At 31.1% G+C, this 26,207-nt stretch overlaps 1 protein-coding gene across 3 annotated transcripts in view; it reads right to left on the reverse strand.

The window, feature by feature from the left end:
- The window catches only part of LOC145965998 (tRNA dimethylallyltransferase), a 79,615-nt gene extending 54,694 nt beyond the window's left edge, over positions 1-24,921 (reverse strand). The window contains exons 1-3 of one of the 3 annotated variants that reach the window (XM_083089646.1): positions 24,722-24,921; positions 4,735-4,872; positions 3,608-3,957 (exon numbers count right to left, since the gene is read on the reverse strand). In XM_083089646.1, coding sequence (XP_082945772.1) covers positions 3,608-3,957; positions 4,735-4,872; positions 24,722-24,901 — 668 coding nt within the window. In that variant the 5' untranslated portion in view covers positions 24,902-24,921. The remainder of the gene's footprint in view (positions 1-3,607; positions 3,958-4,734; positions 4,873-24,721) is intronic. The other 2 variants (XM_083089644.1, XM_083089645.1) reach the window with 2 other exon arrangements.
- Between the last annotated feature and the right edge of the window lie 1,286 nt (positions 24,922-26,207).

Below are 26,207 nucleotides of genomic sequence, written 5' to 3' on the forward strand. Positions count from 1 at the left end.
TAAAATAAAATAAGTTAAACAAATATTGACTCCAGATACGTCAAAAAATATGATGATTGATGGTTAGACGAAGAAAGATGAATGTTATAAGAAAATCATACTTCTTAATAATGAGATTTCGTGCAACCTCTACTTAATACGATTGATCATATAAAGAAATATAAAGAAGTGATCGGAAGGTTAATTGAACGCTCGTTATTTGATGCTCCGGTAACACGGCGAATAAATACAAGTCGAAGCCTCTGAGTTAAGCGAGGTGACAGGATAAAGAATGAAAGATACGACAGCTGGCGATGTACGAGATCCTTGCCTGACCTAACCCAACCTGATCAAAAATATTCTATAGGGTTCGACGTCTTTTCACGCAAGAGACCAAAGTGTGCAGAACGTGGCCGCCACGGAGGAAAAAGGTACTCCTTCGAGGTGCAGCTGCCATTGGTGGCCACACTGTGAAAGCGTAACAGTTGTCCAAAAGACGTGCCCTGCTCTACCCTGCTCTAATTGGCCATTGTCGGTCGTCTTGCGCAGCGATGTCGCATTCACACCGAGGGCACCCGATTGTATACATCCACCGGGAGCTAAACACGCAAATCCTGCAGAAGCCGAGGTCAGGTCGAAGAAACGCGGGGAAATGCATCATTCTACCGTCTCGACATTCATTGATGATGCTAGTCGCGGCGCGATACGCGGCGGACCGTTAATCATAATTAATCGAAAATGGCGGATACACGAAGTAGTTTCAATTATCGTGACGTGTAACACGGAAAAAAGACTTTTCGCTTGATTGATGACGATTGCGTGGAGATATGCGTTTGAGCGCTTCGGGATTTCGACCACGTTGGTTGCCCCGTGCCTTCACGGCATTAATGTAACTGTGAACGTAGCTTTATAAGTCCGCGATTCTGCGAAAAACGCCGACAAAGTAACAGGTGGACCTACAGCAAACTCCGGCGAAAACCGGGACTCTCTCCTTTCTGCGCCGAATTCACGCGCGTCTTAAACGAGAAAAATGAGATCGTACGTAAATTTTATAAGAATTACATGGTGATCGTTATTATGAGAAAGAGATTAAATTTTTTTGTTATGTCAAAATTAATCGTATCGCTAAATACACGGACAAAATTACAGAGACACAACTATAATTTTATAAAATGTCAAACATACTAAAAAAGTTTCGATTCTGAACAGAGAAATTTAAACAAGAATATTATAATAAGAATATTATAATTTAAATTAAATTTTAAATTTTGATAAAATTATAATTATAAGCTAATCCAAAGCTACAAAATTAAAAAAGCATTAAATTATCTACACTCAATTTCATATAGACACATAATTTAAGAAAATTATAACTTATATATAAATTATATAAGTTAAATTCCACATATATTCCAAATACTATAATTGTGTTATATTCCAAAAATAAAATCGATATGTATTTATATTTTATTACATTTAATGAGTATGAAAATAACATTAAAAGTATTTCAAGTGATTCTTCACTGATCTATAATTATAATTACGACACATTTATATTCTGTCAATGTATATTATCAGTCGATTGCTTAAACAAGATAATGCCAAAACCAACACAATTTAAAATTAATAAATAAATTTCGAACAAAAAAATTCAGTTATAAATAAAAAAATTTATATAAGAAAAAAATTATAATTTTATCAAATTATAAATAGACACTTTATGGAATAATACATAAATGCATACATAAATGCAAGAAAATATTTCGCAATTATAATCAAAACTGTATCTATTATATAAAAGAGCTAAATATGATAAAAATTGTTCTATTAAAGAAAGTTGATCGATTTTTTATTAAAAATTCGATCTACCAAAATATGAATTGAAACGTCTAAATTTGAAAGTTAATTAAAATTATAAGTTAATTCTCTTCATTTAAATTAAATTCCAATTTATCACAGATAATCTCGGATCCGATAATTTTATGTGTGTCTTTCATATATTAACATTTAATATTTTTAGAATTCTTGGAGAAAATAATCTTTCGAAGAATATTTTGATTACCATGAGCAATTCTAGAAATGTCACATTTTAAATTTAATTTTAAATATTTTTATTTAATTTTAAAATATATTTGAAATGTTTAAGATATTTTTTTAAATTTCCACAGATTCATCTTTAGAGACAGGGAATATTTATTGACAAGACTTTAAATACTACGAAATTATAAACGTCATCAATATTAGCATAAGTTCTGCTCGAAATGGCAGAATTCAAGTTATCTGCAATATCATTGCACAGGCACGTCAAATAATTAATTAATTATACAATTACGGGAACAATAGCGCATGACATTAATTAATTCACAGACTCTATTTATATATTATGTCAAGGTTGAAATCCAATTCTATCCGATTATTCGTTAAAATTAAGTTAGAATTTTAATAAATTGATTATATGATAAAGCATTCTTCTCATTCAGATAATGTTAAATGAATTGCAGTGTCATGTAAAACTGTACGATTTGAGTAAAAAATGTTTATTAATTAATAAAGAAAAATAAATATATTTAACGAGACGATTATGAACGCAAGATCGATTCAGGTGTTAATTTTTCGTTTGTTATTCTTTGAATTTTTTTTTTTTTTTAATTTATTTTCGAACTAAAATTCACAATATCACGGACTCTCTCTCTTTCTCTAACACACTTGTGAACATATTTTGTAAAATTTCCATGATTTCTTGGATTATTTAACATAAAGAGAATTCGATAGATTTATTTCTGACAAATTTTTCCTTTAAATAACACATCTTTGCCGCATGATGGATTCAATTTATATTGTCGTAGTAAGATGTAGTGCACATCTTGTCAAACCGATAGCGAGCTATAACTTCATTCCGTTATCAAAAGTAGGTCAGAATTTTATCGCGAGAAAGAAAGATTTCGTAAGCTCATTTTTGAGACTTACGATCGTCGCCTTGAGACTTACTTGCACAGCGTTCGAATGGAAAATGCTAATGTATTCACTGAATAAAATTAATGCCTTTTTATGCGTCAGGAGTATCGTCGGCCGCCTGATTAATGTCCGCTTCTTCTAATTTTTACACGTAACGTGACAAGTGACATTACAACCGCTGAATATCAAATAACCCTGTCGTATTGACAGAGTCGGCCACGTGGCGAATTTCACTTAAAATTTCACTAACTTTGCTAATTAACTGCTCGATGTTACAGATGCAAACAAAATTGTCTTTATTTGACATGACGCGATAAATAATACTTATCAATTGCAAATAGTATTACACGATGCAGATTCAATATTTTCATTCTATTTCAAATATTTATTCTATCCCTGTCAATTTCATTTTAAATATCTGTTTTACAAGAAGCAAGATAAAAATTATTATTTTAAAACTATTATAATAAATGTATTTTTAATTGTATTTGCAAAGTACGATGTAAAATCATCGATCCTCCATATTAGTCTACGCAATTATTTAATTATTTAATTAAATTAATTTTATCATTTGATGTAAATAAAAATATAATATCAGGTATAAAATAATTTGTCGCGATATTTAAATTTGTCTAAAATATCCCGTGCATCAATAATTATAATTGAATCTTACCTTATGACTTTCCGCCTGTTGTTAGGATGCAATTGGCGCGCCATCTCCGGATCGATCTCCATCAGTCTTCGATGTAGTTCCTCGTTGCTTTCGTCACATAATCTCGCGTCGAATTTCAACTTCTTCGACGGTGACGTTTCATTATCATCATCATCACTATTCTGCCGTATGTTATATCGGTCGTCCGATCTGTTCTCGATAGATGCGCTCGGGTCGGTCGCGCTTGAGTCGGTTTGCACTGACGGTTTTTTCGGATCGGCAATAAGGATCTCCCATAGCAGCGATTCTATGTAATAGTTTGTACCGCCGACGACAACGGGCAGTTTCCTCCTGGCCAGCAGGTTGTCTATCTATATCGATGGGAAAAGGAACAGAGTGTCGAGGCAAAGTACAACCGAGAGCAGGATCGAGCGATCCGCGCGAGAGACCGTGGCTAATGATCGTATCAAGGTCTTTGCGAGGATCAGGGGCGTTCCAATTGGCTCCGTTCAAGATCTTTATTTTACGAAGTCAATTTCGCGCGAATCCCCTCCTCCCCTTCCCTCCCGAGCTGCGAACCCATCGTGATCGTGAAGCCGCGCGCGAAACATCCAATCGGCGCAATTATAATCCTTAATGTACAACAATAAGTTGATTGCGCGCGGATCGAAACAAAGAGAAGGAAAAAAATATCACTTTCGATATGTACGATTCATTAAGTATTCATTGTACGTTTTTCATTAACACGCTCTGAGACGGGTGATTCGCCCATTAATAATTTTATCTGCTTACGATAATCTCGATTTACGTATTCTTTTATCATTCTCATTACTTTCCGAGAGATGCTACGATTAGCACATGACGGCATCCTCGCTCATTAAATTACAGATTAATGAGAACGCATTAATGTATGCAAATTATTACGATAATTATTATTATCGCGTTGAATTAAAGTTTTAATTATATTTCATAAAATTTATGTATTAATAAACTTTGAATTATGCCTTAGATATCTATTAAGTCGGTATAATCGGTGAGACACGTGATCGTTATCTTGTAGTAAGTTAGTGTTGGAATAGCTTAAACGTTGATCATCTTCGAAAAAAGAAAAAAAAAAAAAGGAAACGAAAATCACATGCGAAAATTACAATCGGCAAGGCCATGTCCCTGAAGTCGATTACGGAGAAGTTGGTCAGCGGATCCACGACGTCCAGCATGTGATGTGGTGCCGCCTGTCTTTCCGCCATGGTTACTTTCGCAGTAACAATATCCAGACTTTTGTACACCTGCAGGCCAGGATAATTGACGTAATTAAAAGCAAAATAATGAGAGGGGTCGACGAGATAATTCGTTAGAAGTAACGAAATAGCAAGTAACGATTGATAAATAAAGCACGGATTCCTATCCGATTATGACAGATTATGACAGATCGAATAATTTCATTAATTGCGACGCTTGTGTGATTCACGGTCAGAAATAAATGCGCCAAATAATGCAGGCACGATTGTATCCAGTAAAGTCATCGGATTAAACCAGAGTCACAAATCCTACATCACGAAAGTGGAAAAGTGGAACGAGAAATTTTATGAAGCTTTCGATACATTTCTGAATTAACAAATTAACGTAACTTATTTATAATTTGTTATCGACTTCCCGATTTAGACATTTAATAATAAAAATAATATCCATATCATCCAATCGCGTTCATGAATTTCATCAAAGCCATTTTTTTCGTAAGCTAGTCTTATAAATGCCATTGCATATTTTTTCTGTTTTTTTTCGACGTATATAAAATTGTTAAAATCTTTTGACGTACAACTAATGAGTATAATTTGTTATTTTTCAAGTCAAATGTTATAAGCGTGTTCTTCTTACATAAGCTTATATCAGGTTAGTAAGATATAAGTTTAATAAGATGAAGTATTACTGTAACACAATCCGATGATTCTAATGAAGAATTGATATTAAATAAATATTGTCGACAATTCTTTGTTCGGAAATTTGTCAAATTTACATTTACAAGCGAGTGTATGGGTGGGCAATGATTTCCAATAAAGTAACATGTACGTGAATTCGAGGTCACGCGTGAATCAGGTCTCCACGCAAAGAAAAATATTATTAAGAAATATTGTTGAGAAAAAGGTTGCTATTAATATTGCGAGAGAAATATAAGTTACATCTTTAACCGTTTAAAATAGTGATGATTATATACATGACTCGGTGTGTCATGTGAAAGTGATATAAACAATATCTTTTTGTTTCTTTATTGGCAATAAATATGTATAAAATTCTTTATATATATTTATTGCGAGATATATAAAATTCAAAAAATAATCCTTCGTCAGCAGATAATATAAATATCTTTTACGGCAAAAGCAAATATAAACTTGTGAAAAAATAGAAATATGCATTTTCAATATGTTAATAAAATTACGAGTTATCTATACAAATTAAATTTTAGAAAAATTTCTCTTTTTATTTTATGACAAAGAATAATAGTAAGATTAATGATATTCCAAAAACATCTTTACAGTAACTTCGTCGTAACCTAATTATAGATAATCAATCAATTAGCAGTCTCTCGCACCAATATTTCTGTATTTGGGGGAAATGTATCCTGTGGCACAATTATATTCTTTTTTCTTAATTCAAGAAGAACCGAATACGTGTCAAGTACGTGCTTGGGGGGATCAATAGAACCTTCAATCACTTTTCTACTTCGTTAATCGTCCGGTTATACCAAACGAAGTTCCGTCGACGCTGCGTGACTCGCTTACGCAATGTTAAAGGTACAAAAGGTATAAAAGGAAAGAGGAAGCGAAAGAATGATTGTAGGACTTGTATAACACGTACTCGGGATAAAAACCAACTCAAACACGTGCTAACACTCTACTTCTAAGAAATCATTCGACAACGTGAGAGACTCCTCAATAGAGATTCCTTAATTATTGATGCGCCTAATGGCATTTTTTGCCGACCAGTCCAATTATTGATTGATAATTATATCGGCTCTCATCGTATAAAAACTCATAATTATCGATTCTATCTTATTTCATGAACAAAATAACTCGGCACGCTTATCAATATTATCTTATCCATGATACAAGTTGTTTAAAATTTAAAGCCGCAAATGATATCAAGATAATAATATCAAGAGATTTAAATCGCTCGGTTAACGAATATTATTTCCGTAAGCGCTGAAATTTACAATGCTTTTATGACTAAGATTAACATATTGGCTGCTGTGCAGGCAATTAACTTGATGAATTATTAAATATTGTCTTTTAAAGATACACGCTTTCGAAAGAAAAAGAAAAGTTTTCGACATCGGTGGAATGAGATCTATCGATTTCGTCAAGAGTTTAATCGGCATTCCTGGCAATGCCGTTAGATGCGTTCGATGAAACAGGTTCCCAAGGTTCTGATATACGTTGAGGTATCTTGAATGGAACGCTCGCAACCTTCATTAGCCTTCATTCATCAGCCACTTGTCGGATGAACTGTTTCATGTTCAGTAGTTTAAGGAATCAAATAAATATAGTATCGATCGATAAGCAATTGGCAAAGGACCAAATTTTATTAGAAATTGATATGAAAGGCAATAATTATTTCGTTTCTATAATTTAATTTTGCTAATATCTGTGTCATTTAAGAGATCTGTCATTTTCCTTTTAATACTAATCTTTTTGATAAAATGCGTGAAGGAAAATGCTGTTATCAAATTGAAACAAATTTTTGTGATTAATAAAACTCTTACATATAAAAAAGAAATTAATTTATCTATAAAAATAAAGGAAAAAAATATGTAAGTATTTGTGTATAAATTATTGTTTTATATATTCAATATGTTAAATAAAAAAAATTAATTCACTTTTGTCGCACTAAAATTTTTCACATTTTACTTCAAAAATGGTTATAAATACAAATGCACGATTTGAATATTATTGATTAGCATCATTCGCCGCTTTTGCCGAAATTATCATTTTCAGTTTAGCACATTTGATAACAGCATCTTTCCTCACACATTCTATTAAAAAGATTAGTGTAAAAAAGAAAACATTAAATGACGCAGCCACGATATTAACAAAATTAAATTATAGAAACGAAATAATTATTGCCTTTCATTAATAAAATTAGTGGTTATCATATCAGATCTTATTTATACACATTTTGTATTTCGCTTCACATAATATTATGCTCTTGATATTATGATATGAAATTTGCTCTTTACGTACAAGTTTATTTCCGCCTGATTTTTAAATCTTTTTACATATCAAGATATTCTACATTTTAATTTTTTATATTTTGATTTCTGAATATGGATAAAACATTTTCGAGCAAAAGTATCAAAGGATTAAGTAGTTTTTCAGATATACACTTAAACACTTAAAATTTGTTGATTTTGTTATTATCATATGTTTTATATAAATAGATAAATTCTTTTTTATATATTTGATACCATTTCTGTGCCCTATATTTAGGACATTCTATAAAAATTTATCTGGCAATTCTAAATGCGATATAATAGAAGCGAATATGCACGTCATCCCTTCTAAACGTGATTGAAGATGCTATATAATTCGATTATTATCTTGAAACTCATTTTTGTGTATTACGGAACGCAGGTTGAAATCCTTCGTAGATGTCTAGCACTTTTAAATTGGACAGGTGAATAAGATATCGGAATGAGTAAGTCGTTACGATGGATCAGCTACTTCAGTGGCAATCATAAGAATTCTTATATAAAATGCTTCAAATTTCAAGGCATTAAGTCGAAGACGTACAAAATTATATCGATTAGACATATATGTACTTGAATTCCAATATTATAAGTCTAAATTAGATCTTTCTCCAGTCAGAGAGTATCTTTTTTTTTGCTCTTTAACTTCTCTAAGAATACACGACCTCGAAAATTGATGTGGCGCGAGTTACAGGAAATAAAAAACTCCCAATAAAAAAATCAGATATTGAAACTCGCGAAGATAATCAAATGATCAGCTCCAATTTCGAGTCCAATTACCGAGCGGTCATTACATAATCAAATTCTACTAACAATAAGAAATAGTTAGTTGGAGGAATTAATCGGCAGTTTAAGTAGAGCGGGCGTTGGAACTCACTTCAAGATTCAAAGAAGAGCGAAATACCATTTATCTTTCTTGTATCTCTCTCTCTCTCTCTGTCTCTCTTTTTCTTTTGTTCGTCATTCCATAATCATTTCGTCAGCTAGCAAGTGACATTCCACGATATGGCGTTGGCGGAAGTCGCGGCCGCTCTCTAGACGAATCTAATTCGAGACTTCAGAAATAGATGCGAAGCGGAACCCGAAGAGCTCGGTGTCTTTGAACGTTCTTAGACTCAAGGTCACGAAGTTGAGAGAAGTCTGAAGGAGCAGAACGGAGAAGTACCACGTCGTGTCGGTCAATCGGACGGATCTAACGGTGCCCAATGCGAAAAGAGGAAAGTTCACGACTGAGAATATCTCGTACCGTGATTTATCGATAACGCTCGGCAAAAGACCTCCCAACGTTCGCAACCGCAATTATCGAAGTCACCGGCAAATCGTGGGATAATTTACGCAAGATTTATCGATCGGCGTGTATTTAGGCCTTCGAGGCCTTCAAACCATGGTAGCAATGGCCTCCATAGTTTTCTGAGGCGAAATTGAAATCACAAAAAGACGAGAAATAGTGAAGTGCGTTACAATTAATAATTAAAAATGTATACATCGCAATATTTGTACGATATATCATTTCTTAAAATATTTGTTTGTCGAAAGAAATACAATACTAGTATCAATACTAGTACAATACTAGAGTCTATAAAATTTTAGTGTTATAGATTTGAAGTCACAAGAGCAAAAAATGAAGTAGGGAAGAGAAGAGTGGTTTTTTGATGTTGAATACTAATATTACGTTGAATATTTAATTAGGTATTAAACAGGTCACACATAGCAGCACGTTGTCGTCGTCACGACATTAGAATCACTTAGGCGATTCTGTCCAAAATCGGCGAGCAAACGTTGCAGGATGTCCGACTGAAGGACACTGACTTCAAATTCAGTGACTTCAGATAAAGCTAATAGAAACTTGAATTTCGCCTCACGTAATTCGTGAATTATCATATCTCTTTTTAATATTCATCAAGGATTCAGAGCTAAAATAACTCTTCAAAGGACTATTTCGCAATTTAATATTTCAGCAATTTTTTATACGAATCTAGCATAACAATATGATCTGCAATCGTTTTATAATAAACGATTTTATTTAAATTATTATTTAACATTCTTATCTCACATTTTTATTTTTTCAGAAAATGCTATATAAGAAGCAATTATTTTATAAATAGTAAAGGCATTCAAGATTATTTATTCTTTTAACATTGAAAACTATAGTAATCGAGTTATCACTCAAGTATCTGATAGCAATAGCGAGACACAAAAATTCTTTTACGTTTGAAGTTATTTTCTGTGTTGTTACGAATAAGGAACAATATATTTACGCGTGCATTCATTACATTCACAAGAACTTAAATAAAATGATAACGAATAAAATTAACAACAAATGTCAAATAATAAAAAATTATATTTAAAATATCACGTATTTTCCCTTTCTGTATAATTAAATTCGCTTGAACAAAATTATTAATTAAGGTACAAGTATAACTGGAATAAAATTCGTTATATATACATAGGCTGATTTATTCGCATAATTGCTCGAAAATATCTCGCGCAAAGTTCGCGAAGAGAAGGGGGAAACTGTAGAACAGCGCTTCTGAAGTGCACCCCAAGAATCTTAAGCAGCGTTCATATGCAAACGACCGCGTGCACTTAAGAGTTCCCGAGTCGTGCCGTAAAAATTCTCGGGGACGCGGAATCTCTTTGTCGGCTCACTTTTCACAGCAATTGCTACCAACCGGATCGCTGATTATGAGTGCAAGTCAATGAAAATTGGAATTGGCCAAATGAAGTTTCGACAAATGAAGTGAATCATAAGTCAACGCGACTACATGAATGTCCGTGTGGTCCGAAAATAAATTAAAAGTTGATTAAACAAGCGCGACACATTATTCACGCCGAGCAATTATTCCCGTTGCAGAAAATTAATGAAAATTTCTCCATAAAATATCGACTGACGCACTTAAAATTATTTTAATACATGTTTTGCATGTATTTTTATAGATTTTAAATCGCAATTATCATACTCAAATTTCGAATTTATATTTAAAAAGTATAAGATAAAATGTATAAACTGAAATGTGCGTGAAATCCAGAAAGATTTCATAAATAATTTTCTTTTCATTATTACTTATATATAAAATATAAAAATATGTATATTTTTGTAATAAAAATTTTGGCAAGATATATACATAATATATGCATCTAGTAATGAAAACAATTTATTTTTAATGTAATGAATTCTTCACTTAATTTCAACTCGACATTCTCTTCATTAAAATTTAAAATTTAAAGATAAAAATAATTAATTCTAAATAGTATATGCAAGTAGTATATGTATTGCAAATATATAACAAATCCTTTTTTTTTTGTTTTTAATATAAACTTAAATTTATCCAAGTTTTTCTAACAGAATCTTAATTAATTATAAAAAATTAAATAGATATTAAATATAAAAAAATACAAAAAAGATTAACATAGCAATAATGACAAATAGCAACCTATCATTAATCTGTTATTAAAAAAATTTATTGCAAATTCATTAAAAAATCTTGTTATTACTCTGCACTGTAAACTATCATTATAACTGTAGATGAACATAATTATTATATTTAATCATTGATATTGATGCAGCAAATAAAATATATTTGATCAGATCGATCATGTATGCAATTTATAGTCAAGCCTACAATCAATAATTTTTAGCGACGATAAACCCCGGAATTACGGAAGCACGCAAGTGCAGCGGTTCTTGAAGTAAGTACCATTCAAGTAGATTAATCTGAAAGTATGACAAGCTCGAGAGAGAGCATAAGGGACCGGCCCTTGAAGTATTCCGCGCAGAGCCGTATCGCTTTGGGGTACATTACACGAAAACTGGTCCGGTGAAGTAGAATGGCGCATACAAACGATCTCGTCTTCGTTCTCTCCATCTCTCTCTCTTTTCCCCATCTTTCTCTCCTCGTTTCGCTTCCCCCTTGCGATCAGATCGTCTGTCTTTGTTTAATCATTGCGAAAGAGCATTTCCTCTCCCCCGTGGGTTTCCAATCCAAGAGTTTCTCATGTCATCCTCTTATCAAGTTCAGAAACCGGTCCTCCGACTTCTTTACGTCGTTGTCCGCGATCACGCGCAAATCATCGACCTGCGTAGGCAAGACATGCCAATCTACTTGTACATACTTTGATCTCTTCCCTCCATTCCATACTCTAAACATTTATTCGCTATTCCTATTTTTTGACCCCGATCGCAAAGGGGAAATGTTTCCGAGATTACACGCAAATCATTCAGCTGAAAATTCTTAAACGTGTGTAAAATTCAAGATTTAAAAAATCTACAAAATATTAGAAAAATGAAAAATATTCCAGAATTAAGTTTGTGTGTGTAAAATTGCCACCTTATATTATTGTTTAATTTTAACTGTTTAATATTTTAAATTTTTATAGTCACTCAAATGATACACAATTTGTTAAGGAAGAAATAAATAACTTATATATATTGTAAGCAGTAATATAATAATTATCAGAATCATATTTCACCATTAATATTCGAAAATTATATTAAGATATTTACTTTAAATTTATTATTTAATAAAATTTTTATCATTTATTAAATTAATAAATTTATTAATTATTATTTATTAAATTTAATATTTAATAAAAAGTAACAAATTTTTTTGTATATAATAAAATATATAGAGAGAGTATAAAATATAAAAACAAGAATATATAATAGCTAGTATTGTAGCTGAGCAACCTTATCTGTTCACGCTTTGTAAAACGAAGTTTTACTCTTAATGATGAGTTTAATGCTGAGTAAATAATTTCACTAATATTTCGACAAATGCATGTGACAGGAACTTATTGTTAGATATACCTGATGCTTGAAAGACTGCAATAGTACTAACTTTCAGTCTCAGTTGGCAGTGGTTGAAAACCATCCGGAATCTTTTAGTTATGTCTACTGGCGTGGAACGCAACGTGTGCAATATAAATTGCGATAAATCTTACTTAAGAGAGACATTCTTAAAAAATGAGACGGATTAAAAAGAGAGAATACGCGCGAGGACAAATTTAACAGATGTGAAATTACGAGAGACAAGACGCAAAATTTATTCGCTACACACGCGCGTCATCCAAGAAATCTCGAAATGAAACTTACCGCGTTAATGCCCCTGTAACGTTGAACTCTCGCGGATTCCCAACCGACGGGGTTTGTGTATCTACTACGTCTACTTGACGTTTACGATAATTAGCAGAAATTTACGATGCTAATGAGCTAACTCGCCCGGATACGTTCGCGAGAATGCACAGAGCCCGGAATCGCTTGTCCGCCTCTATCCTCTTTGCGATGCTACTTCTCAACTCTCAATTATCATAAGTGATTGCAAGGTGTACTATATGATAGTTGTATATGTATTTACATTTCCTTCCGAATACATTATGTTTTGCTCTTCGCTCATTTTTATCTATGAATGATATGTAAGATTATTTAATGAATATACATTTTAAATTTAAATTTAATTTATTTTAATAACCAAATCAAACAAATGTTAAAGAGCCCATTCCTTTTAAGAAATAATTCAGCAATATTGTAAGAAAAAAATTTATTTAATGAGTTAATATCTACTGTTTATTTTATTTCGACGAAAGTTCGAAGGTTTCTAATTATTGCCATTTCTCTTAATTTATTATGGGGCTTTATAATTACCAACTGACGGCATCATGGCGTGATGAAATAATTATTAAGAGAAAAATAAAATGTAACGGGGACTTTTATTCCTCATTTTGCGAAATAATCCGAATGCGCTCTTTGCATGTCCTTCATACAAGCATTTTATAATCAATTCGTATCGTTTATAGCGTTAATTAAGAAGAAAATTAATTATTAATGCGCAAGATAAAACTTGCTAAAAAGATACTAATCGTTCGGCAGTTTCCCTGTTAATTCAGAAAAGAACTTATAACTTAACGATCGCGAATTAATTGATTGACTCAATTAAATTTTACGCTTTGGTGTTTTACACAACTTAAATCGATTAAACATAGCAACTGTGACTTTTCCAATAAAACTGGTAATGCAGCATCTCGTTACTGAAGAAATTACGCTCAATAGACAAGATCCTGCATCGCTTTCGAAAAATAAAATACTTATATATATTTTTATTGTTGGAACCTGTGTGTGTGTGTGTTTCTGTTTAAAGAAATAAATTAAAAGAAATTGTACAATATCTCTAAATGGATCCAATTAATACAACTTATCTTAAATATTATGATTTTATCGCTCAAACTTAATCGCTTAATCGCTTTACTTAATCTTAAATATTATGATTTTATCGCTCAAAAAGAAAAAAAAATATATACATATATTATATAAAATATATAATATAAAAATATAAATAATATATTAATAATAGCTTACTATTAAAACTTTTTAAAAAATGCATTTTGCTCAAGTTATACAAAAACTGTTTTAAAGTTGGATATTTGCTCATGATAATTCTATTTTAATTGATATTTTTTGTGTATAAAAAGTAGAATTTTTTCTAGAACTCATGTAAAATTATAAATCTTTTAAAATTTGACGAAAAATGCAATATCGCAAGATAAAATAAAACTGTGTGAACTTAGCGTCTTAATTTTGGCATTTTTTTACTTAATGCCCTGAACTATTTATTTAAATTATCAAGAATTAGAGAGAGAACGATAATTGAAAATAAAGTCAAAACTTTTAATTATTTATGAATTTTTCACGAAATAATAGGCAGCTTTTTGCACACACTTAACTGTTCTGAATCCGATTCATGACACAAATTCACCGGAGGATCGCGGAAATTGTCGCAATGCGACGGAATTGTACATACTAAATTCTACATAAGAAGCCAAAATCTATTTCTGTAAGACAAGTTTCTGCGTTAGCATCTTGTTCTACAATGCTTATTAAGCTCGACATTGCTATCGCAAATTTGTTGCCGTATGTTGTTGCACTATTTCTATAAAGAAAAACTCCTATGATATGAACTGTGTTTACAGCATATTCAACATTTAGAAGGATTACAGACTGAAAAAAAACAAGTGATAGATGCAATTGCTATGTCTAGTAATATTTAATCATAGATTACTTTCTTTTTTTGAAATATTTTAGAAAAACTATATTTTCTCAAATATAAAAAAAGCGTTATTTATTGCAGATGATAACTTCGAGATATCAATATCATACACATACGTGCAGATACAACTTTAAAAGATAACGAATTGGTTCAAACGAATTTTATCAATCTTATCTCATTACTCGACTTTCCGTAATCAATATCTCTTTAAGTCCGATTAATTTTGTAACGATAAATGTTTTAAGAGTGGCAAAAACTTTTATAAAGTATTAAAATTGATTAGATGATAAGATGAAGTCACATATCACAGCGATCTATTCACTACTTGACATTGTAATTTTTTATTTTAGAAATTTTATGCACAGTGATGTATAATTAAATTGCTTCATACAAGTGTTACTTACGATTTAAATATTACATCGTAATCGTCTCGTATAAAAAAAGGTGGCAATATATCTTAATTATTCTCAAAATTTCTTATCTTTCTAATTAAAATTACAATTATTTAAAATTATGTAGTATTGATTATTTATAATACGAAAATGTGTCTGTGAAGCTGGCACGACAATCTACGAATTATAAAAAAATACTAAGAGTTCTGATAGCACTTTTCCTAGTTCTATAGTTCCTGATAAAAATTAAAAAGAGTTCCGCATTCCTTATATTAAAAAATCGAAATCGAAAAAATGTCGTGCTAACTTCGCGAATCTAGCACGACACTCTTTCCTCTAAAGTACCAAAACGTGTTGAATATTATTATTTTTAGCAAGAGTTCCCGATAGTTCTGTTCAAGTTCAGCCTATATATGCAATTTCAGACCGATATTTCAATAATTAATAATTTTTAACGAATTTTTAATGTCCTCGACCAGCACGACACTTAGTAAAAATGTGTCGTGCTGATGATTTTTCGTAGTTTTAACGACAGTTCTCGACAGTTCTATAAAAGTTCTATTCTTTGAAAACGTTTTTACGCAGAGTTCCGACCATTTATTATTTCATAAATAATTTTTTACAATTATATTATTAATTGTTGGAATATCGACCTAAAATTGTATATATAGGCTGAATTATAGCAGAATTATCGAGAACTCTTGCTAAAAATAATAATATGTGATATTAAAAATAATAATGTTCAACGCATTTTAATAATTTAAAGAGGCAGAGTGTCATGCTGGGTTATTGTAAAAAATTATTTAAAAAATAGTAATCGGTAGGACTCCGCGTAAAAATGTTTCTAAAGGATAGACCTTATATAGAACTGTTTAGAACTGCCGCTAAAACTACGGAAAATCATCAGCACAAGACATTTTCACTAAGTGTCGTGCTGGTCGGACATTAAAAATTCGTTAAAAATTATTAATTATTGAAATATCGACCTAAAACTGCATATATAGGCTGAACTGTAGCAGTACTAACGGGAACTCTTGCTAAAAATAATAATATTCAACGTGTCTTAGTACTTTAGAGGAAGAATGTCGTGTTGGGTTATTGTAAAAAATTATTTAAAAAATAGTAATCGGCCGGAACTCTGCGTAAAAATGTTTCTAAAAGATATAACTTATATAGAACTGTCGAAAATTGCCGTTAAAACTACGGAAAATCATCAGCACGACACATTTTTACTAAGTGTCGTGCTGGTCAAGGACATTAAAAATTGTTTAAAAATTATTAATTTTTGAAATATCGATCTGAAATTGCATATATAGGCTGAACTTGAACAGAACTATCGGGAACTCTTGCTAAAAATAATAATATTCAACGCGTTTTGGTACTTTAGAGGAAAGAGTGTCGTGCTAGATTCGCGAAGTTAGCACGACATTTTTTCGATTTCGATTTTTTAATATAAGGAATGCGGAACTCTTTTTAATTTTTATCAGGAACTATAGAACTATGAAAAGTGCTATCAGAACTCTTGGTATTTTTTTATAATTCGTAGATTGTCGTGCCAGCTTCACAGACACTACGAAAATCGCATTTTATTTAAAATATCAGCATTAATTAAATACGATAAGATCGATTGATTACGGGAATAATTGCATATTTTGACATAGCAAATTTAATTATAATTTGTTGTTATTAGTTTACATTTAATCATTTAATGAAAATGATTTAATGAAGACTCGATAACACAAGAAGGTAACTTTATATTATTAATTTGTCTTATACAACTTAAAAATATTATATATACAATAATAATTCCCAAAACTTTTAATGATATTTCTTCTCTTTTACAGGTTAAAATCAACATTTTAGACAATATATAATTCATGACAAAATCCTGGAAAATATTTCATTTGTATTTTTACGAGTGAAAAAAATAATGTCGAACTATTATTGTAAAATTTCTACTCACTTGTCTCACAAATTAGTCACGAATTCGAGCAATGTTAATCTGAAAAATGTCTGGGCATTTTGAGGTCGATGACCCGCAAAACCCGATCATATTTCTGTCATTCTATTAACGTATTCTAACGTTCATTCTATTAACGTATACTCAACGTAAAATTGATGTGAAAAGATCTCATTGAAAAATCCGGTGAAATAACTATATTTTAGTGATAATAATTAAACATAATTAATAAAGGTACGTAAATAATATTTCGGTCTCTATTAGATGCGTTTGTAATCGTTTCATTAAATAATACATATAATATATATAATTGTATACAATATATACGATATAATTGTATACGATCAGATTTTTCGCGGCAGCTTTTTAAATTGTAGAAAGAATCAGTAATGATAATACAATAAAGTATAAAATTAATAGTAATGTGATATATTAACCAAACATTGTGACTGTTTTCATTAATAAAAATTTTAATTCAATTTTTTTCTTATTTAATTTTCTTTTCAAATATTAATTTTTGAGTAATACATAATTAGAAAATAAATTATAGGAACATAAGTAGACAAAATAATATTTGATGCTTAATTATTTCTTTAATTTTAATCCAAAATTTATAATTTTATTAAGTTAAAAAGATACCTCTTCCAAAAATTATATATATATATATATATATATATACATATATATATATATATATATATATATAAACGTTTGAAATATGAAGCTATATTTCAGTTACTTAGTAATACTCAAGACAATAATAATTGCCAAAGAAATAAGTTTTTGTTAACATCGATTTATTCTTTTTCTTTTTCTAGATAAAGTTACGTCATCCCACTTGGCGCCAAGAAGCACTGATATCTCGTATGAGTAATCATACAATTACAGTGCACTCTGAGCGAGATTACATAATGCATCGTGAACGAATGTACCGGCTTAGTCCCGGAAGTGTGACAAACTGTTCTCAGCAATTCTAATCGCAGAATAGATGACACATCAGTTGCATACGTTTTAACCTTATGATCAGACAAGTTGCACCGTACAAAACAGAGAAGATATATTTGTGGCACACAATTATTAATTATTATTAGTATTATATTATTATAATTATCATTATTATATTATTATATTATTAATTAATATTTATTTGTCGGATTATATGTTTCAACAATTATATTGTCTCGATCATAATCGATCATATTAAACACATTACAGTGGAAAACTATATATAAATTTGACAAGACAGTTAATAACAAGATAAATGATAAAATACAAAAACCTTTAAAGATTAAAATTGAGAGTGATTAAATTGTTTCGTTGATTTTTAAGCATTTTCTTTTTTATTTGGATTGATGTGTATCGCGTATCGAAATGTTATATATTTTACAAACATTTATTAAATTAATGCACGAGAATAAAACGTTTTAAGTGGCTGAAGCGAGTTTGTGTTACACGTGATAAATTTAGAATAATTTATAGAAGGAGATATATGCAAAATTCTTCCGTTCAAGATTTTAGAAGAAAATACAGAATTTACAATCGGCCATAACATAAATTGTAAACAAGCATCATTCACGGTTCATCATTAAAGGTGAAAAATTTATGATTCTTCTTGCTACCGATTCTTCGAATAATTTATGCGAATACGAACTTCAAAACTGTTCTCACGTTATTTCAAGACATATCCTAAGAATACCAATGATAAAAGCGCTACATTTTCAAAAAAAACTTGCATACATTTCATAATTAATAAAAGATAAGAAAAAATATCTTTGATTGAGGGAATGTGCATAAAAAAAAGAATCCGATTAAACAGCTGACCCGACTCCGTCAATTCTAGACAAAATTCGGATTCTGAAGTTTTAAACAGGATTATCGATAATCAACTTTAATGCAATCTCAAAGACCTGTCACATCTGAATTAACGTACTTTTGCGTATAAAGATAAAATCAATAGTCCTATATAGATAATAGCAGGTGCAAAAAGAAAAAGGAAAATCTGCTGAGATAGCTCGTATATAAAGCTTTAATATTATACGCGAAATGATGTTAATGTTGATTGGCAATTACATCACTTGAGTGCTCTATAGAATTAAGTACATTCATTAATCCTTCATAATCGTTACGAGGTTTCACTCGACGTCTTGATAAAGGCTGCACTTGCGACTCAGCGCCGTAATAAAACAACCGTCGAGAGTATCCCGAGGCATCCGCGTCGACAAAAGAGCCTCGTAAATCTCGCGTCATCGCGTCGCCGCGGATTTAAAACCGGTTGGCCGACGATGGGGAACCTGCCGCATGTAACCAGCTGCAACCTACGATTTTTATCACGATTTTCATATCGTACAATTACGAAACCGTCGCGGCTGTCAAAACGCATTCCGTGCACACCAACTATAACGTTTCCGTATGTATATGATCGCCGTCAAGGTCGATCTTTGCGAGAAAAGTGCTGTCCCGACTTTTAGCATTTGCTTTCAACCCGAGTAATGAAATCACTGATTGCATCGATAATTTTTAATTAATTCATATATTTTTTATTTATCATGATGTTAAAATACGTGAACCTTATAATTGCAAGTAATATGACTCCATTAAATGTCACTAGTTTTCATAATTAACGTAATAAATAAAATACGCAAAATAAAATATATTTAATGTAAACTAATATATTTTATTTACACAATACAAATTCAAATATTTTTACATTTATAGAAGAGTAAGGAAAAAAAATCGAAAATTCTGAGAATTCTGAGAATTCTTAATTAATGATTGTGTTGAAAACTCGTTTCTGATAATTTTTGATTAATGATTGTGTTGAGAAGAGATTAATTTTGCAAGTAAATAATGTGAAGGTAAGCAATAAATATCCTAATTCTGTCCTTCTTTAAAAAACACGCGGGAAATGGAAATTTTCCATTTATGAAAATTTCCATACGTGACACGTATGATCTGAGAGAGATCCTCCGGAAATGACAAGTATCATTTTAAGGATCAAAGCAAAAATTATTACGTTGCCGCAATAAAGTCGAATTTACGTATCACGTGACTCTAAACGCTCCATATTACGACATTACTGACGTATATTTCGTAAGAATGCGTTATTTTAAAGTTCGCTATTTTTATTTCCCTTTCGCCAATTTCCCCTTCCAATTACAGAGTTTTATCAGTCTCTAGAGAGAGCGAGTAAGCCTCAGGATAACTCTTGCATTTCATCATAAAATAGCTTTTTTATCTTTACTATAATGACACTTGTCGGAGTTTGCGCGCTCAATAAGTGGATGATGTACGCGTTCGAGATGAATCTTCGCGTTAGATTCATAATCATACGCAATTATCCTTTCGAATGTACAGTTCGCTATACGAGCTTATAAACTAATTATACTTTCGTGCCTGTTTTCATGCTGCCCGAACGCCAACATCCTCCCCCACGCGTATATTCTTAATGAAAGGTCTTGCCTAAACGTTCACTTCTTAAACCATGTATCAAGTGTGTCGACGGTGGCCTGCATAAGTCGCAGTTATACACGTGCGGTATGTCATCATATCGATGCGTATGTATACGGTAATAAAATGCCGAATTAGCATTGCTGAAAGGCACATTCATGTGTAAAATGAGATAATTATATATTAATTCTCAATTAATGTAATTACAGTTGGTAATTATTCTTATACACAGCGTAAAATTAGAAAAGCGATCATCATGTAATTCTAGTGTTATAGAATAAACTAAATATATTTTTTATATAATTTTATATTTTTTATATTACTTAGATTGTAATTCCTTTGATGATCTCGATTTAAAAAATGTAATGTTTAAATGTAAGACTTGTATCAAATCTCGTAAACATTAAAGAAGTCGATTGAGGTTCTTTTATTTTACACACATTTGATTTTATAACGTCATCTTTTTTTATGAGAACACGATTTCCAGAATAGTTGAAGAACGGGCTCCAATAAAATCTCGTGACATTTTTACGAATCACCAAGAACTTTGCGGCTTTCTGCCGCAACTAACTCTATCCGGCGAATCATCTTAATGGATATTCACAAGAGGTTCGCTCGCAGTATTTCGGAATTCTAGCGGGCCTCCTTAACAACAATATTAAAATTCTACACGCTGAATATTTTAGAAATATCGATCTGTAGTATTTCTAGGAAACTTTCGGCGTACATTTGTTCGACTGACTCGATTCTGGCCAAATTAGGTTTCTAGACATCTGGGTGAAATTTCAAATTCTTACTAATTCAGGAACAGGTTTCGCTACAGAAATAGTAAAAACCATATAGTGCTCTTCTTCTCAAATCTCGACAAATTAGGACAAAATTTAATTATATAGTCTGTTATAAAATGAAGAGATTAAACAAAGACCAAAAAATTTTTTCAGATAATTTGAGATGCTCTAGTGTGAAGAAAAAACATCTAATAAAAATTAAAATATCTACAGAAATAGTAAAAATCATATAGTACTCTTCTTGTCAATCTCGACAAATTAGGACAAAATTTAATTATATAGTCTGTTATAAAATGAAGAGATTAAACAAATAGCAAAAAATTTTTTCAGATAATTTGAGGTGCTCTAGTGTGAAGAAAAAGAATCTAATCAAAATTAAAATATCTAATCAAATTTCTTAGTAAAAATTCAATGACTCTTATTGTTACATACATCTGGCGCAGGCTTCGTGCAAAGATTAAAGACATTTTCGCGCGACGTCTAATCGTGCGAGATGTGTCCCCAAGGAATTCTCGCTCGATGCGAGAAGGAACAATCCCGGTACTGATCTCGATTCCCCAAGCGAGGCCGCATCGTTTGAAGTTCCGTGTGAATCGGCAGTCTGCGGGGGCAAAAATTTGCAGATCTTTTTTTTTCTTCCGACACGCGTGTGTAGGCGTCGCGTCGTGACCGCCCGGGAGCACGTGATTTATGCACGCGAGTGAAGTCACGCATGGCGGAAAAAGAAATTGGAGCCGATGCTCCGTGTGAAAAAGATACAGAAATAAACGCGAAGGGGAGAAACTACCGACTAGACTACGAAAGTCGCAGATACGTTATGGAATTTTTCTCGTGAGAGATAATAATTTTGAGCATCAAAATCGAGATTTTCAAAATCGAAAAAGCAAGTAACATTGATAATGAAATATTTATTATAAATGAAATATTTTCTATTAAAGATCACTCTTCTCTTATTACTGTGTTTCTCATTTCTTATGAAATAATTATTATTATGAAATATTTATTATAAATGAATTATTTTCTATTAAAGATCACTCTTCTCTCATCACTGTGTTTCTCATATATTATGAAAAAAAATATTAAAAAATAATAATTTCGTGCCGAAATTCGGCGATCAAATTAAGAATCATACTGAGAATCTTCTATCTCAATAAAAATGACCGCTATATATCAGTGATATTCATGAATGGTCGGAAATAAATCTTAATTTAAAAACACCTATAGAAAAAATCAATTCCAAGTATATTGCTCAAGACGAATCTTAAGAACAACTTAATCTCTTATATAACATCTCACATTTTCTATACACATATATCTTTTTTTATTTATCTAGCTGAACAGATTTCTCTTTAGAATACAAGCTGTATGTCTAGAAACAATTTATAAAATTTAATGTAAACAATTTTTTTAATTCAATTCTTCTTATAAATAAACTTCTTATAAATAAATCAATTTTTCTTATAAATAAACTTGTTATTAAAATTAATCTTTTTAAATTAGAAATAAACATATTAATATGTCAACAAAAAAAATTATAAAATATCCGATCGTAGTAAATTGTTTTTTCAAAAATTTAATTTTTTATAATTAATCTGTAAATGAATTCCGATACTATACGCATGCGTACAAAAAAAAGAAAAAATAATAATCTGTTGAAAAGTAGGCAAATACAAAAACGGTTGACTTTTAATCATATTAACGAAGACAAGTTCACGTCGCTGAACGTTTCCTTGACCGGAAATTCTGCGACAGGTCGAGAATCGATTCGATTTACATGAAGGAAAACGGCTGCGATTGACCCTGACCTTGGGTCAAGGCCGTAAGATTAGATTAGACGAGTCGTGCATTAACGTAAGTATGTGTGCGCAGCAATTAAAACGACTAATTTATGAGCTACAAGCGCGATTTCTACGCGAAGCACACGCGAGTGTTACGCGTGTGTCTCGCAAAAAGAATTCATTGAAAGGGGAAAAACTTGCCGCGGGTTTTAATTAAATATTTTATGCGATTATTTAATTTATCAAATTTTTAGATCTGATTTCTTTTTTTAAATAATAATTTTTTCCGCCGTAAAAACTCGGTGTGCCATTATCACTTGCATAAGGCAAACGATGAAGATTAAGATAAATACGATGACGATAAAATTGCGACATGTTGATGCTAATAAAACATAGTGTTACATCATTAGGAGATACATAACGAAATCCATAACTGTCATGTGGAAACAAATATTGGTTAAGAGCTTTTGCACGTATATTTAATTATCATTTTATGAAACGTAATTTATAAAAGAGGAAGAGAGAAAAAGCACATTTCTTTTTTCGCGAATTGCTCTAAGTGTGTTGTCAAATCAATTTAAAAAACAACTAGTATTAGACGAATTTAATTTACAAATATAACTTACGCCTATTCATGACATCTCTCATTAATAAAAGCAATATTGAATTCATAACAATCGTCATGTGAAAAATTAAAATTGAGAGACATATTTGATAAGTATAATTGTGTGTGTATGTGTAAATAAGATTTCAACAAATAATTTAATTGATGTATTTTTTACATTTACTATCAGAGATTCCAATTTCGTTTTTATTTAATTTTATTTTGACTTAAATAAGAAAAATAGAGATATAATTTCGTGATAAAACATATGGAAGAAAATCCTAATATTTTTCGAAAAATCGCATTCTTCTCACGTGAGTATATTTTCCTACTTGAGTATTCTTGACATATAATTACGTCGATATCGAAAACTACGTATATTGGTAAAGAAAATTTTTAAACCAGTTGTTCGAATAAATATATAAATCTAATGCAAATTAATCACTCGACGCTCCTTGAAAAATAGCACTTTCCTGATCATTTTTCACGAATACGATGAACGCATTGGGAAGTCGTGTCGAGAAATCTCGTCGCGAGGTTTCATATCGAGAATTATCAAATACGCTTATTTACACTGATAAATGATTAAAAGCGCAATTTATTTTTGTGTGCTTTATCTTGTGTCTATATTAATACTCCTAACGTATAACTACAATACTGAAAACCACATGTGACATTGGAAACTTGGCGCCAGTAAAGAAAGTTTTAATCCAGCATAAATATATAAATACGCGAACTTTAGTCACAAATCGACATTCTTTGGACAATAATACTTTCCCGATCGTTTCTCGCGAACACGATAAACACGTTGAAAAATTACGTCGCGGACACCTAACCTCGCCACGAGGTTTCACGTCGAGAGTCAAAGGTTGTACTAGACATTTACCTGCATGCTGTCGGCCGAGATGATTTCCCCGGAGAAGCGACGAGCCAGTTCGATTCCCAGTCGAGATTTTCCGGAACCCGTGGCACCCAGAATCACTAGAATTGGCACACGCGACATTTCTACCTCGCTACGATCAACCATCGTGGCTGAGCTGAGCGTGGCGCAATAAACTAAGCGCATGCGCGGTGCCTCTTCGGGCGCTTGCGCGCGGTCCGTCGTTCTGTCACATGCGGAACGTGGAAAGTGAACTCCGCGCTGGATTTTGAAACAACGACAGAGTCGAGAGATACCCATCGACGATCAGGATGGTTCTTTTATGTTATCTATATATTCCGCATACAAATCCGATATAAAATTTTCAAGTGGCTTATATGATTCTCAAAAAAATATTTTATTTATAAATGATTTATAAAATTTATGTAAAATTTATATAGATTTATATAATATAAATTGTGACATCTATTATGCATATTGAAAAGGATTACCATTTATTTATGTATTTTAATAACTGATGCTTTATCGCGAATTGTTAGCAAATAAAATTTACTTTAATTACTGTGAATTTTATAGAAATTTTTTATGACAGATAAAGTATTCTTTAATGTATGTGTGAGAAAGTTCTCTAATCTTAGTATCTCGAGTTTCTCTCTTTTTCTATATGTAGAAAATATAACTATATGATAATATAGTAACTATATGAGTAATATACAAATATATATAAATTATTTGTGATAAACACAACGCGATAATGAAAAATCTATGATTCCTGCAATCTCGAGAGGCGTTTCGCGATATGATTTATTATATTGAAAAAATAAAACTGGAATCTGCATAAAAAATATTATCCATAATACAAAAATAAATAAAGACATTCTTCGGCAAAATTGCCGCTAATTTGTTTAAATTGAGTATTGTATAAGAGCGCTCTAAAGAGAAGCAACAATGATAAGTTTGCAAATATATTTTGTTTTCTTGAAAGAAATTTTAATGTCATCTTTCACATAATCATGTTTAAGATTTAAATTCAAATATCTTTGCATGTAAATGAAAATTTTAAGCTAATCCCATTTTAAATTAATTTAAAAAGAGATACACTTTTTATTTATCCATTGACAAACATTATAACATATATTTAAATTATTAAAAATTGAAAAAAGCTGTTGTTTCCTTCCTTTACATTTTTGAAAAAGTTGATTTTGTATTAATCAAAACATAGACTATTTATATTAAGAATTGTGGCATTCTATTTACATAACTGTGAATTTATATAACTGAGAATTTTCCGCACTATTCATGATAAAATTGCATGCTAAACAAAGAAGTGTTTATCGTTCTATATCTACGTTCATATAATTATGCTTGAGATCAGCAAAGGCAATATCACGTGCCCAATAGCGTAAATAACTAAAATCATTCGTGCGTATATATGTGTGCTGATCTTGACATGTGTATGATACGCCATTCTCGAGTTGAATGTTTGAGCTAT

The sequence above is a fragment of the Camponotus vicinus genome, unplaced genomic scaffold (genome assembly GCF_025532165.1).
Source record: "Camponotus vicinus isolate PSW18456_S1 unplaced genomic scaffold, iyCamVici1.0 SCAF_2, whole genome shotgun sequence".
In the NCBI taxonomy this organism is placed as follows: Eukaryota; Metazoa; Arthropoda; class Insecta; order Hymenoptera; family Formicidae; genus Camponotus; species Camponotus vicinus.